At 35.8% G+C, this 12042-nt stretch overlaps 1 protein-coding gene across 1 annotated transcript in view; it reads left to right on the top strand.

Moving 5' to 3' along the window:
- The window catches only part of PSMD1 (proteasome 26S subunit, non-ATPase 1), a 93443-nt gene that overhangs the window by 17493 nt on the left and 63908 nt on the right, over nucleotides 1-12042 (top strand). The window contains exons 8-16 of the mRNA XM_049614719.1: nucleotides 327-387; nucleotides 1304-1432; nucleotides 2942-3030; nucleotides 3468-3546; nucleotides 4046-4219; nucleotides 5831-5942; nucleotides 6884-7080; nucleotides 8041-8136; nucleotides 9183-9247. Coding sequence (XP_049470676.1) covers nucleotides 327-387; nucleotides 1304-1432; nucleotides 2942-3030; nucleotides 3468-3546; nucleotides 4046-4219; nucleotides 5831-5942; nucleotides 6884-7080; nucleotides 8041-8136; nucleotides 9183-9247 — 1002 coding nt within the window. The remainder of the gene's footprint in view (nucleotides 1-326; nucleotides 388-1303; nucleotides 1433-2941; nucleotides 3031-3467; nucleotides 3547-4045; nucleotides 4220-5830; nucleotides 5943-6883; nucleotides 7081-8040; nucleotides 8137-9182; nucleotides 9248-12042) is intronic.

Genomic DNA, 12042 nt, shown 5'->3' with positions numbered 1-12042 from the left:
GTGATGGTGTATCTCCACCTGGCTGTGTTTTAGGAGTTTGGTGGGTGCTTTGTCATCTGGTTTTGTTGTATTTGTTGTTTGTGCTAACCTAGTTAGTTGTGTGGTTTTATGAATTTATTTGGAGGAAATTAAATCACTGGGCTGCTTCCATCTTAATAGAATCGTCTCTGTTTCTTAAGGGAAATACTTAGGTAATTAAACATTTTTTCCTTGCAAAATATTTATTTGAACATGGTTCAGATTCTTTAGTTTGATAACTAGTTACCTATACATACTATTCAGAAAAGATTTATCAGATTAGTAACTGTTGATTCTCTTCATTTTAGTGACTCAATGGAAACAGAAGAAAAGCCAGGTAGTGTGCTTGTAGGAAAGACACCAGAAGTGGTAAGTGTGTTTTTTGAAGTTGAGGTTACCATTTAACATATAATTATATTGTAAGTTATTTTAAAGTGTTATATATCTGTCTTTGTTAGTGGTTTAATATTAAGTTTAATACCAAAGTTATTTTATAAAAATAGATCTTCTGTAAAGTAAAATTTTAAAGACTGACCCTAGAAAGTGCTTAACTTAGAAGAAAGCAAATCCTTAGATCCTTACAAAAGATTGACCTCTGTCTAGAATAACTCTGAATTATTTGTCACAGGATGAGAAAAAAAGGATGGCCTCTAACAACTAAATGACAACTTAATTGTAGACGGGGCAGGGTACTTTAATTGTCTTTGTTATTTTTAATATTCATGGTGTATGGAGGAAAGGGGTAAGTATTAAAACAGTGGTCTGTTGGATGTAAATGTTTCCTCCACCAAGACTTTTGATTTTTGATACTCAGGTATATAAATGTCAACTATTATTTACCTGGATAGCTTGGTAGTTGATGAGATCATATATATGTGTTGGTTAAATGTGTTTTTGATTTTTCCAGTTCAGAGTAGGCAGTTTCTCACCTAAACTATGAGTTGTCCTGTATAAAATAGTTTTCCTTGCATATCATCAGGAGTCAGTTATTCTTTTACAGTTTGGGTTTTTGTTTTTTTTTAACATTAAAATAATTTTACATTGGAAGTTTCTTCAGAGTGAATTATATTCTTTCATTAAACTGGTATCATATTTCAGTGGTAGCTGTTAAAGAAATATTCTTTCTTTCAAATAAGTGATACATGAGTTTTCTAGATCCTACTATTAAAATACAAGTTTTGCTCTGTGTATGGATTGTGAATTTCACTGGTTTAGGGCTGTTAAAGCACAATTGGTGGATATCAGTAATATATGAATTTTTCTTCTTGTTTGTTTATTTTGGCAGAGTCCAGAGCCCAAGGACCAGACTTTGAAAATGATTAAAATTTTAAGCGGTGAAATGGCTATTGAGTTACATCTACAGTTTTTAATACGAAATAATAACACAGATCTCATGATTCTAAAAAACACAAAGGTAGGAAATTCATCTGTAATGGAGGCTTTCTTGTATTTATTTCTTTGTTGATTATTAGTACATATACTTATTTATTATTGAATACTTTGTTGCATTTTATTCTAATCAAGAAAGTAACTTAAAAAGAATAACAAAGGGAGAAATTCTTGAATTTGTTGAGAGAAGAAAGGAAATTAAAATTGAGTTCCTGTTTTTGTGTTTCACATTCATTGGGAAGTTTAGTGGTTTGTTTTGTTTTGTTTTTTAACGTTCATTTGTTTATTTCTGAGAGTGTGTGAGCAGGGGAGGGGCAGAGAGAGAAGGAGACAACAGAGAATCCCAAGTAGGCTTCAGGTTGTCAGAGCCTGACTTGGGGTTAGAACTCACAAACCAGTGAGATCATTGCCTGAGCCGAAATCAAGAATCAGACGCTTAGCGGACTGAGCCACACAGGTGCTCCTTGTTTTAATTTTTTTTTAGTTAACTTTTTAATATGTACATGTAGCACTTGGACGAATGGCCCAATCAGAGCACTGATGCAGTTTGTTTATGTGTCTTTTTTCCCATTGAACTGCAAACTCCTTGAGTGTACAGGTTTTTGATATTGTGTAATGTTTGTTGAGATACTGATCCTAACAGTAGGATTAATTTTAATCTTTGAATAGGTAATATATTCATCTGGTTCAAGAAAATCTTTTCATACGAAAAAACTTACGTATTTTTCTTCCCTTTCCTGTCTTATCTACCCAGTAGCTTTTGACAAAGTCATTTATTCCTCTTTTACAGCTATAAACTATTTCAATACTACACAGTTGTTTGACTGAAATATGTAATCATACTTCTCAAATTTTTAATAATTACAAATGTCAGTTGGACACAGTTACACAGTTTGTATTTATGACAGTTTTATGAAACTGATCTTTATAATATTCTCATTAGAAATAAACAAAATCCCTTTGGTTACTGCCAGAGGTGCAGAGTGAGAAGAGATGCAGCATTGTTCTCTAGGCTAGACTGATACCTTGGAGACCTTAGACAAGATGCTGAAAAGAAATGGCAAATTAAACTATTCAGAAACCAATAAATAGAAAATCTACTACCTAAATTGCTACCTAAAACCTACTGATCTCAAGACTACAGATAAAACTCTGACTTGCTTGTATTTATAAACTACCTATTTAATCTTTATAAAGAATTATCCAGGGGGCGCCTGGGTGACTCATTTGGTTAAGCATCGGACTTCGGCTCAGGTCATGATCTCACAATTCATGAGTTTGGGCCCTGCATTGGGCTCTCTGCTGTCAGCACAGAGCCTACTTCAGATCCTCTGCCCCTCCCCCACTCTCTCATTCTCTCTCTCTCAAAAATAAGTAAACATTAAAAATTATAATGTCCAAGATTCATAGTTTAATGTCAGTTCAGTTTATTAATATTTTCATCACAAAACAGGGCCTCTGATTGTGTGCCTACATGTGCCTTTGTGTATGTATGAATACTTTGCCAGTGGTACAAATGTATTTGTTTTTATAGGATGCAGTACGGAATTCTGTATGTCACACAGCAACCGTTATAGCAAATTCTTTTATGCACTGTGGGACTACCAGTGACCAGTTTCTTAGGTAAATATACTCGAAGGTTTCCACTTTGGTTTAAAATCATCTTTAATAGAGACACTTGACATTGTTACATAGATGTAGCTGCCAGTCCTGAATTTTAAATTCTGTTTTTGCTAATTTTATACATTTTTTTAGTGCATATGCCTGCTTATTTTAAGGTAAAATTAATTCCCTTTATTAGTTGGCTTGAATCTAGGCTTTTTCATGACATAATATTAATGTAATTCTGCTTTTGTTCATAGTGAAATTACATATCATGCATTTCTTCAAGTCTCTAGAATACTAAGAACTTAGGAGATAAAATAGAATCACCAGTAATTTGAGCTCCGTAAAGTAAAATGACTTGTAATAGTTCAAGGTAAAATTTTAATGCTTTGACTTTAGTATTATAAAAAACTTTATGGCATTCATTTCAATAGTATTGCTGAATTTTCTTGCAGAGATAACTTGGAATGGTTGGCCAGAGCCACTAACTGGGCGAAATTTACAGCTACAGCCAGTTTGGGTGTAATTCATAAGGTAATATACAATGATCAGTGCGAACAGAACCAATTTTTCTGGAGTTAAAAAACATAAAAGTTTATCGTATTTCTTTCATAAGTACATTTTGTTAAATCAGGTAGATTCTCTTACAGGAAAGAATAAAGTAAATAAGAAATGAAAATACATATGTATGTGTTTGATTTTAATAAAAGGTGGAAATCCTTTCCTTATGAAGACTAAGCCATTTCTCACAGGATGAATTGAAATAAATTATTTGTATAGTCTGAAATGAATTTGGGGACGTGTTATAAAACAAGGGAAAAAATTGAAGCGTTTGTTTCTAACAAGGATGTGATTCAATCTCTTAAAGATTCTCCTCTCATTTGAGTTATAAAGTTGTATAGGAGAGAGCTCCACTTCCTCCTCTTTTAGAAAGTGAACATTCTGGAGAAAAGAAAATAATTCTAGAAAATACTACGTCTTTTTTCTCTCCCTTTTCTCTTACTGACACCTTTATTGTGGCTCAATTTTACAGGGTCATGAGAAGGAGGCATTACAGTTAATGGCAACATATCTTCCCAAGGACACTTCTCCAGGATCTGCCTATCAGGAAGGTGGAGGTCTCTATGCATTAGGTCTTATTCATGCCAATCATGGTGGTGATATAATTGACTATCTGCTTAACCAGCTTAAGAATGCCAGCAATGATGTAAGTACGAGAATGGAAAACTAGTTTCTGTTACTTAAGAGTCCAAGAAAATATTACATTTGCCAAATTACTTTAGTGAATAGAAATTTTATACATTTTGAAATTCCCAAAATGGAACTGTTCTTAAAGAATTCTTTTTTAAGGGAATTTTCCTTCCTGTTCTATAAACTAAAATTGTGCTTCTCAGTCCTTTAAAATTGGTATGTGACAAGCAAAATAAAGTACCATATGTTTGTAAAATATATGTTGTATTTCCACACTTAAGAGTTTTGGAATGTTAGAACTGTAAGTGACCTTAATGATCATTTGGTTTAATCTTGTTATTTTATAGGACACTAAGTCCCAAAGAAGTAACTGTCAGGAATCAATTCTTAGTTATTTGGTGTTTTATAATTTGTTACATGTAATTCTTTTGGAAAAACTTACTAAGCAGCTTGTTCTTATTTTACAGAACTTTGAAATAGGATTTTAGACTTTAACTTTTATGTTAGAGTAGACTCTTTTTTAGAAGGCTATTAGGAGATTAGCTAAGTAAGAAAGATAACTTTGTCCTCCTATTTCAGTGAAAAGATTGAGGCCGATAGGATGATCTGTCTCCACTAATAAGCCCCTCATCCACGAATTTTATATACATTTATTCATGGCTTTGCCTCATTTCCTTCTCAGGTAAAAATTTTCTAATCAGACAAATCTCTTTGGTTACCAGCAATAGAAACCTCCACTGATTGACTTTAAACAAAATGTTTATTGGAAGTAGTTTATATAATTAAAGGAAAAGCTGATGAATCAATTCTCACAACAGTTAAGAGCCAGGGCAGTTCTAGAGATCTAGATAACAGGAACTAATTGTATCATTTTTCTAGGGCCCTGCTGTCAGGATGAAGGAATTTGAAATGTTTTTTGTCCTTGGGTCATTTCACTTAAGAAAGATTGGAATTTCAGAGAAAGAGCATTCAGTTGGCCTGTTTTGGGTCTCACAGTCCCATACTTTGGGTAGGAGAAAGTGGGCACGTATTAAGTTGGCAATTCCACCAAAACTAACCAGTGGGAGAAGAGTATTTCACAAGCAACGTTGAGGTGCTGTCTCCTGTAAAAGGAGACTGCACTCAAAAATGACAGATGACCACTAATGTGTCCGTCTTGAAATAAAGACCAACTTTTGCCCTTGACCCCGTTTTTCCTACTTCTTCATGACTGTGTTCCATTAGATACCTTTTCCTCCTCTCTTCAGCCTCCTTCCCCTTAGCCAGTAAGCATATTCAGGTCTCACCTATCCTAAAAAAATCTTTCCTTGACACTTGCTTCTCCTTCTTAGTTATCATATTTCTCCCTTTCTCATGTAAACTTATTAAAAAAGAGCCATACCCTCTCTCTCCACTTTATCTTTCATTCACTTCTCAACTTACTATTATTTTGCATCAGCAAACACCATTCTTTTGAAACTGAAATTGCTGAGGTTACCACTGGCCATCTGAGTCAAATCCTTTGGTCATACTCACTAGGTCAACTGCCCTGCATGTTTAATATCACAATACATTTTGAAGTTAGAATAAAAGCTTGGATTTTTAAGTACAGTATTCCAAATCACTGGAACCCATGCTTTTTCCCTAGATCGTTCGACATGGGGGCAGCCTGGGGCTGGGTTTGGCTGCCATGGGGACTGCACGCCAGGATGTATATGACTTGCTAAAAACGAACCTTTATCAGGATGATGCTGTGACAGGTAAGTGATTCTTTGCAAAGATAACTCACTTTAGGATTAATTAACGTGACTAAATTTGTTTTCTACTTATATTTTGTTTTGTCTTGTTTTTTAAGTATTTTGAGAGAGAGTGTGAGCAGTTCAGGGGTGGGGAGAGGCAGAGAGAGAGAAGAAAGAAAGAACCCGCGCTGTCAGCGTGGAATCTGACGTGGAGCTTGATCTCATGAACTGTAAGATCATGATCTGAGCTGAAATCAAGAGTCCCAACATTTAACCAGCTGAGCCACTCAGGCGCCCCTCTACTTCTGTTTTGTAGCCTCTTAAAAATCTAATAGATTACTTGTATAGGGAGTGGATTTTGCCCCATTTGTCAAACTCATAAAATTAGATTTTGTGATGTATAAGTTTTTAAAAATGATATATCCTGTGTGTGTGTATAATTGATTTTTGCAAACAAATTTATTAGAGTGATCTATTTGTATCACAGAGCTATCTGTACTGCTTGGTGATAACATAGAAAAACATCATTGTGTCTCTTTTGAAATCACTGTTGGATTGATGGTACATTCTGTCACGATTTAAAAGGAAAATAGCTATAAATATATGGATGTGCTTTCTATCAGCTGGCTTGAAAAAATGCCTTCATTTTCATTTAATAGATGTTTTGATAGTTGATGATAATAAGTGCCACTTCCAATAGGATAGGTTTTATTGAGTTTACGTATGTAATTTTATTTTTTAATGTTTATTTATTTTTGAGAGGGAGAGAGAGCGAGCATGAGTCGGGGAGGGGCAGAGAGAGAAGGGGACAGAGGATCTGAAGTGAGCTCCGCGCTGACAGCCCAGTGTGGGTCTTGAACCCACAAACCTCAAGACCTTGACCCGAGCCAAAGTCAGACGTTCAACCAATTGAGCCACCCAGACGCCCTATATTTTTTAATGTTTTATTTTTTACTCACTAGGGGAAGCAGCTGGCCTGGCCCTAGGTTTGGTTATGTTGGGCTCTAAAAATGCCCAGGCTATTGAGGACATGGTCGGCTATGCACAGGAAACTCAACATGAGAAGATCCTGCGTGGTCTCGCAGTTGGCATTGCATTAGTGATGTATGGGAGGATGGAAGAGGCTGATGCTCTCATTGAATCTCTCTGCCGTGATAAGGTAAGACGATACGTTGTTTATCCTTTTCCCCCGTACTCCCTCATGCCCTAGTTATCACCTGCATTTACAGAAATACTTTTCATTAGAAATTATCTCTGTTCTTGTCAGAACGCGTAACTATACTCGTTGATCAAACAAGGTATATAAAGCCTAATAGAATGTAGGAAAGAAAAACACTGATTAGAAGGGATGAACAGGACTAATTTGAGGATTTTAAATTTAACCAAGATTTCAGACCAGTAATTTTCAGATAAGCAGATCCAGAAAAGGTATTTAGAAATTTACAAGTTGATTTCTTTTAGAAATAGTATTTTTGGAATTATTTCATAATCATTTAATGAGATATAAATTTATTGTTTTTTCATCAAAAACCAGTGCCAATCCCCATGCTTATTTATTTGGATAAGTGTTTTTCATTGCCTTTTGTATTGTTTTATTTTGACAGTGGTATTGTATATGGTGGGTACTCAGTGGTAAATAATGCTGTCCTCTATAGTCTTGATAAAAAGAACTACTACTGTATTAAATGATAAAGCTACTGATTATTTTGCTCAGCTCTCAGACTCCATATCTCTTCCATTCAGTGCTCATCAGTGCCCAAGAATTAAACAAGGTAAAAGGAGGTTACAATGTGGAATTAGAAGCGAGCTTCTTTCTTATTCGTTTAATAATGGAAGTTGAGTGTCAGAGGATAGTGTTGGTATTGGACTTGAGTTTATACTTCCTAGTAAGTGTGAGGCAGTACAGGCATGTTGCACAGAATGTTGGGAATTAGAAGTTAACTCCTCCTGTATTAGAGTCTTTTATTTCCACATTCGTTTTAGCAAATTACCAACCACAAAATAGTTCTCCTTAAGTTTATTGTTTCCATCGTTTCCTACCTAAAACCAACTCTCCTGGTGGATGTCAGTTACTATTTGAAATGCTAACTTGTCTATTGATGTACATTATTCTTCTTAGGACCCAATTCTTCGACGATCTGGAATGTACACTGTAGCCATGGCTTATTGTGGCTCGGGTAACAACAAAGCTATCCGGCGCCTGCTACATGTTGCTGTAAGTACTCTTTCTTGGCTGGAGGGGGAAAGGAAAGTTTGCAGATGGACACTAAATGTCTAGGTTATTGCAGCACCCACACTACATGATCACCACCAGTGATCTCAGGTACAGATTCTCATTCGCTTGACACAATCAGCTGTAACCTAAGCACCAGGTTCACTTAGCTTTTCAGAAGGTTGTAGTACAGGATAACAGTAAGTCGATATGAATAGAAGTCCTTAAAATCATTCAGGGGCAACTTCTGAAAACCTACTCCAAGGGGCATCCTCATTTGTAAGGAACAAGACCACATGAGTATGTGCAGCCACCCTAGGATAGGGAAATCTAATGAACAGTAAAAATCACTTCTTTTTTACAACCTGTGAAGTTAGCTTCCAGGCAGCCCTAAGTGACATGGTCTGTTACAAGAGATGCATTATACAGGAAAGCCAGTGTCCGTGTTTTCCAACAGGCTTTTCCCACTCATAGTCCTCCCAATCCAGATGGAGTTTATGAACAGTAATGTTGCCTGGTAACACAGAGGACATTGTACATATGTCTTCCCTTAGTAGGTTTCTACCATGTTGGTGCCAGGAGAAGGTAAACCTCAGGTCATCTTCCCATGCAGAAAGGGTTTAGAACTATTATTATCTTCTTCCCAGAAATACTCACATCCCGCTGTATTTATTATTAATTTATCTTTTATCAGTGCAACATGTGGTATGTTGTAAATTTTAAATGTTTGTATTTTGCTTGAATTTAGGACATACTTTTTTGAAAATAACTTTGAAGAAATGGTTAGATTTTCAGTGTAGACCACAAAAGCTATATAGTGCGGCTGAAATAATCTTTAGAAGTAGCCCTGAATCCTAAACTTCACCAAGCTTAAAAGCCCTGAAATGAAAACTATATCTGATGAGTTTTTCTAAAGTGAGGAGGACATTCTAATTAAATAGTAATAAATTAATGAGGTCTAATTTACATTTGAATGATGTGAGCCTCATATCAGTTTATTCTAGTAATGGAATGCATGGTATAATGTAATCCTTTAAAATTTTTCCTAGGTAAGTGACGTTAATGATGATGTCAGGAGGGCAGCAGTAGAATCACTTGGGTTCATTCTTTTCAGGTAATTTCTAATTTCTGGTTCTCTTTATAGTCCTTTTTTTTTTTTTTTTTTTTTTTTTTTTTTTTTTTTTTAATAGTAACTAAACAGAAACTAGTGTCTGAGAAATATGTCTAGGTTCAGAGTGAAGACCATTTAACAATAAGATTAGTACTGTTCATCTGAAAAAGGAAGCAAGTGTGTCTTGAGATTCCAAGAACCTATTTGAGAAATAGTAAAATGACTTTATTATTTGTTTTTTCATAACATTCAGTGTATTTGTTTAGTTTTTTAAATCCAGATAACATATTTAGTACTCCTCTTTCCATGAACATTGGTAATTCAAATTGGATGCTTCTCTTACACAGATTTGTAGAGTTCTTGAAGCTCTTTAATGAGAATAAAAGGTAATGGACTTTGTTTAAAGAAGGTTGAAAAATTTGCGGAGTTAAGAAAACTGTTTTGGACTTGAGATTTGGAGATGCCTTGGCTTAGTACAGTTGTGATGAAGAGGACATACTCTGAAACCAGTCTGCCAGGATTGAATCCTGGCTCTGCCACTTACAAGCTGAGTGACTTTGGGCTTGTTACTTAGCCTTTTTGAATCTCTGATTTCGGGTACAATAAGAGTGCCTATTTAAGAAATGTGTCTTTATTTTTTTTTTTATTTATTTATTTTTTATTTATTTTTGGGACAGAGAGAGACAGAGCATGAACGGGGGAGGGGCAGAGAGAGAGGGAGACACAGAATCGGAAACAGGCTCCAGGCTCCGAGCCATCGGCCCAGAGCCTGACGCGGGGCTCGAACTCACGGACCGCGAGATCGTGACCTGGCTGAAGTCGGACGCTTAACCGACTGCGCCACCCAGGCGCCCCAAGAAATGTGTCTTTAGATGAATGACTGAGTTAATATCTAAAGCCCTTAGAACAGTGTCTGGCACTACTACGTGTTATTTAAGCGTGTTAGTGGTGGTAACTGTAATAGTGGTGGTTGCAATAGTACTTCTTGCAGTAGTTCTTCCTGTCTGCTTATTATCTCCAATCTCATACCGTTGTTTCTTTTAGCTAAGATGCTTTATGTTAAAATCTAACAAAGGCAAATTAAAAGAGCTTCATTTAGCTCTATTTGTACACTGCTTATAACAACTTATTTTTGATGAAATTACACAGTAAAGTTCCTAGGATATATGTTAGATGAGTCAGATGAGTCTCATTCATGTCCGTTTAAATCTGGGGTAGATTTTCTACCCCAAGTCCCTGGGAGTGAACCTTTGTTGTAAAGGTCATAATATAAGTTTACAAATATTGAACGTCCACCGTGAACTGGTTATAGGATCTTCTTCATAACATCTTGGTAGGAACTTATTCCATTTATCAGGAAGTTATCCAGAAAGGCTGTAAAGTATTTTATTCTTTTTTTTTTTTTTTTTTTAACATTTATTTATTTTTGAGACAGAGAGAGACAGAGCATGAATGGGGGGCGGGCAGAGAGAGGGAGGCACAGAATCGGAAGCAGGCTCCAGGCTCTGAGCCATCAGCCCAGAGCCCGACGCGGGGCTCGAACTCACGGACCGCGAGATCGTGACCTGAGCTGAAGTCGGACACTTAACCGACAGAGCCACCCAGGCGCCCCAAAAGTATTTTATTCTTATTGTGGATAAAAATGTTGAGTAAAACAGCAAAGTACAGACCCATACAACATGCTAATAGGTTTCTCCTTACACCAGTTTTGTTAAATAAGGTTGTTCAGCACATACTAACCTCCTTCATTGTGTTGTCCTCAAACCCTTATTTGCTCAACTTGTTCACAAAGACAGTAGAGAGCTTTCTTGAAATCCAAAGACATAGTATTTACACAGATCTACTGTCTAACACCTCCAAAGTAGAATATGTGATTAGTTGGTTATTACTGCTTTTAGTAAATCCATACAAGTGTCAGATATTCATTGATTGTTTTTCTAAGATATGACAGAGCCTATGTGCGTTAAGCTATTCTACATTTTTAAAAAAGATCTGCAGTAGACTACACGCTTTATTTCTTGATTCCTATTTCTCTTATCTTTTTTTGAACATCAGAATATTTAGCCACTTACAGTCTTTTTGTACCTTTGCCATTTTCTTTTTTTCTCAGATTTGTCAGCAGTGGTTCCATAATTACAACCACAAAGTTCTGTTTCAGGGAGGTGATTCATTTAGCTTAAAGAGTTGAACTTACTTAAGGCAGCAGGTCTTTTCACCCAGTCTACATTTTGATCACTCTTTCCATTACTTTTTATCTTGCTGGTCTAAAACTCATTATCCTGAGGGGGGGAAAAAAAAAAAAAGGAAGCAAAACAGAGGTTGAATAGTTCTCTTTTCTGCCTGTCATCTTTGGCCAAGTTATGACCCTAAACTTTCACTGGTTTTGCTTTAGAATTTAGACACAGTGTAGGGTTGGGCATGGGTCATTATTGCCATCCGGAGAGGTTCTTTTGTTTTGTTTTTGTTTTTGTTTTAATTCTTATCAGAGAACTAGGTAATTTTGATTTGGAAAGTATATTTTTCTAGGAGTACCTTTAATAACTGTTGGTTTGTGTAAACCATCCTACTCATGATGGTCTCTGTTTTGTTTCTTTGTTGTCAGCTGTTAATTTTTCCTGGTGATTTTCCATTTCATATTCTCTACATCAGTGGTCTAGTATGTATATTCTGCCACATAGGAAGTTGAGCTTCATGAAAACTGTTTCTCTTCCCTTTTTAACCTGACAGCACTTTGCTCTCTAACAAAATTCATTTCTGCCTTTGCATTTCCTGTAGTTCACACTCATGCTAAACTCCCA

Source organism: Panthera uncia (assembly GCF_023721935.1).
Source record: "Panthera uncia isolate 11264 chromosome C1 unlocalized genomic scaffold, Puncia_PCG_1.0 HiC_scaffold_3, whole genome shotgun sequence".
NCBI lineage: Eukaryota > Metazoa > Chordata > Mammalia > Carnivora > Felidae > Panthera > Panthera uncia.
The sequence above is the reverse complement of the archived record's forward strand: the minus strand, read 5'-3'. Positions and strand labels throughout refer to the sequence as shown.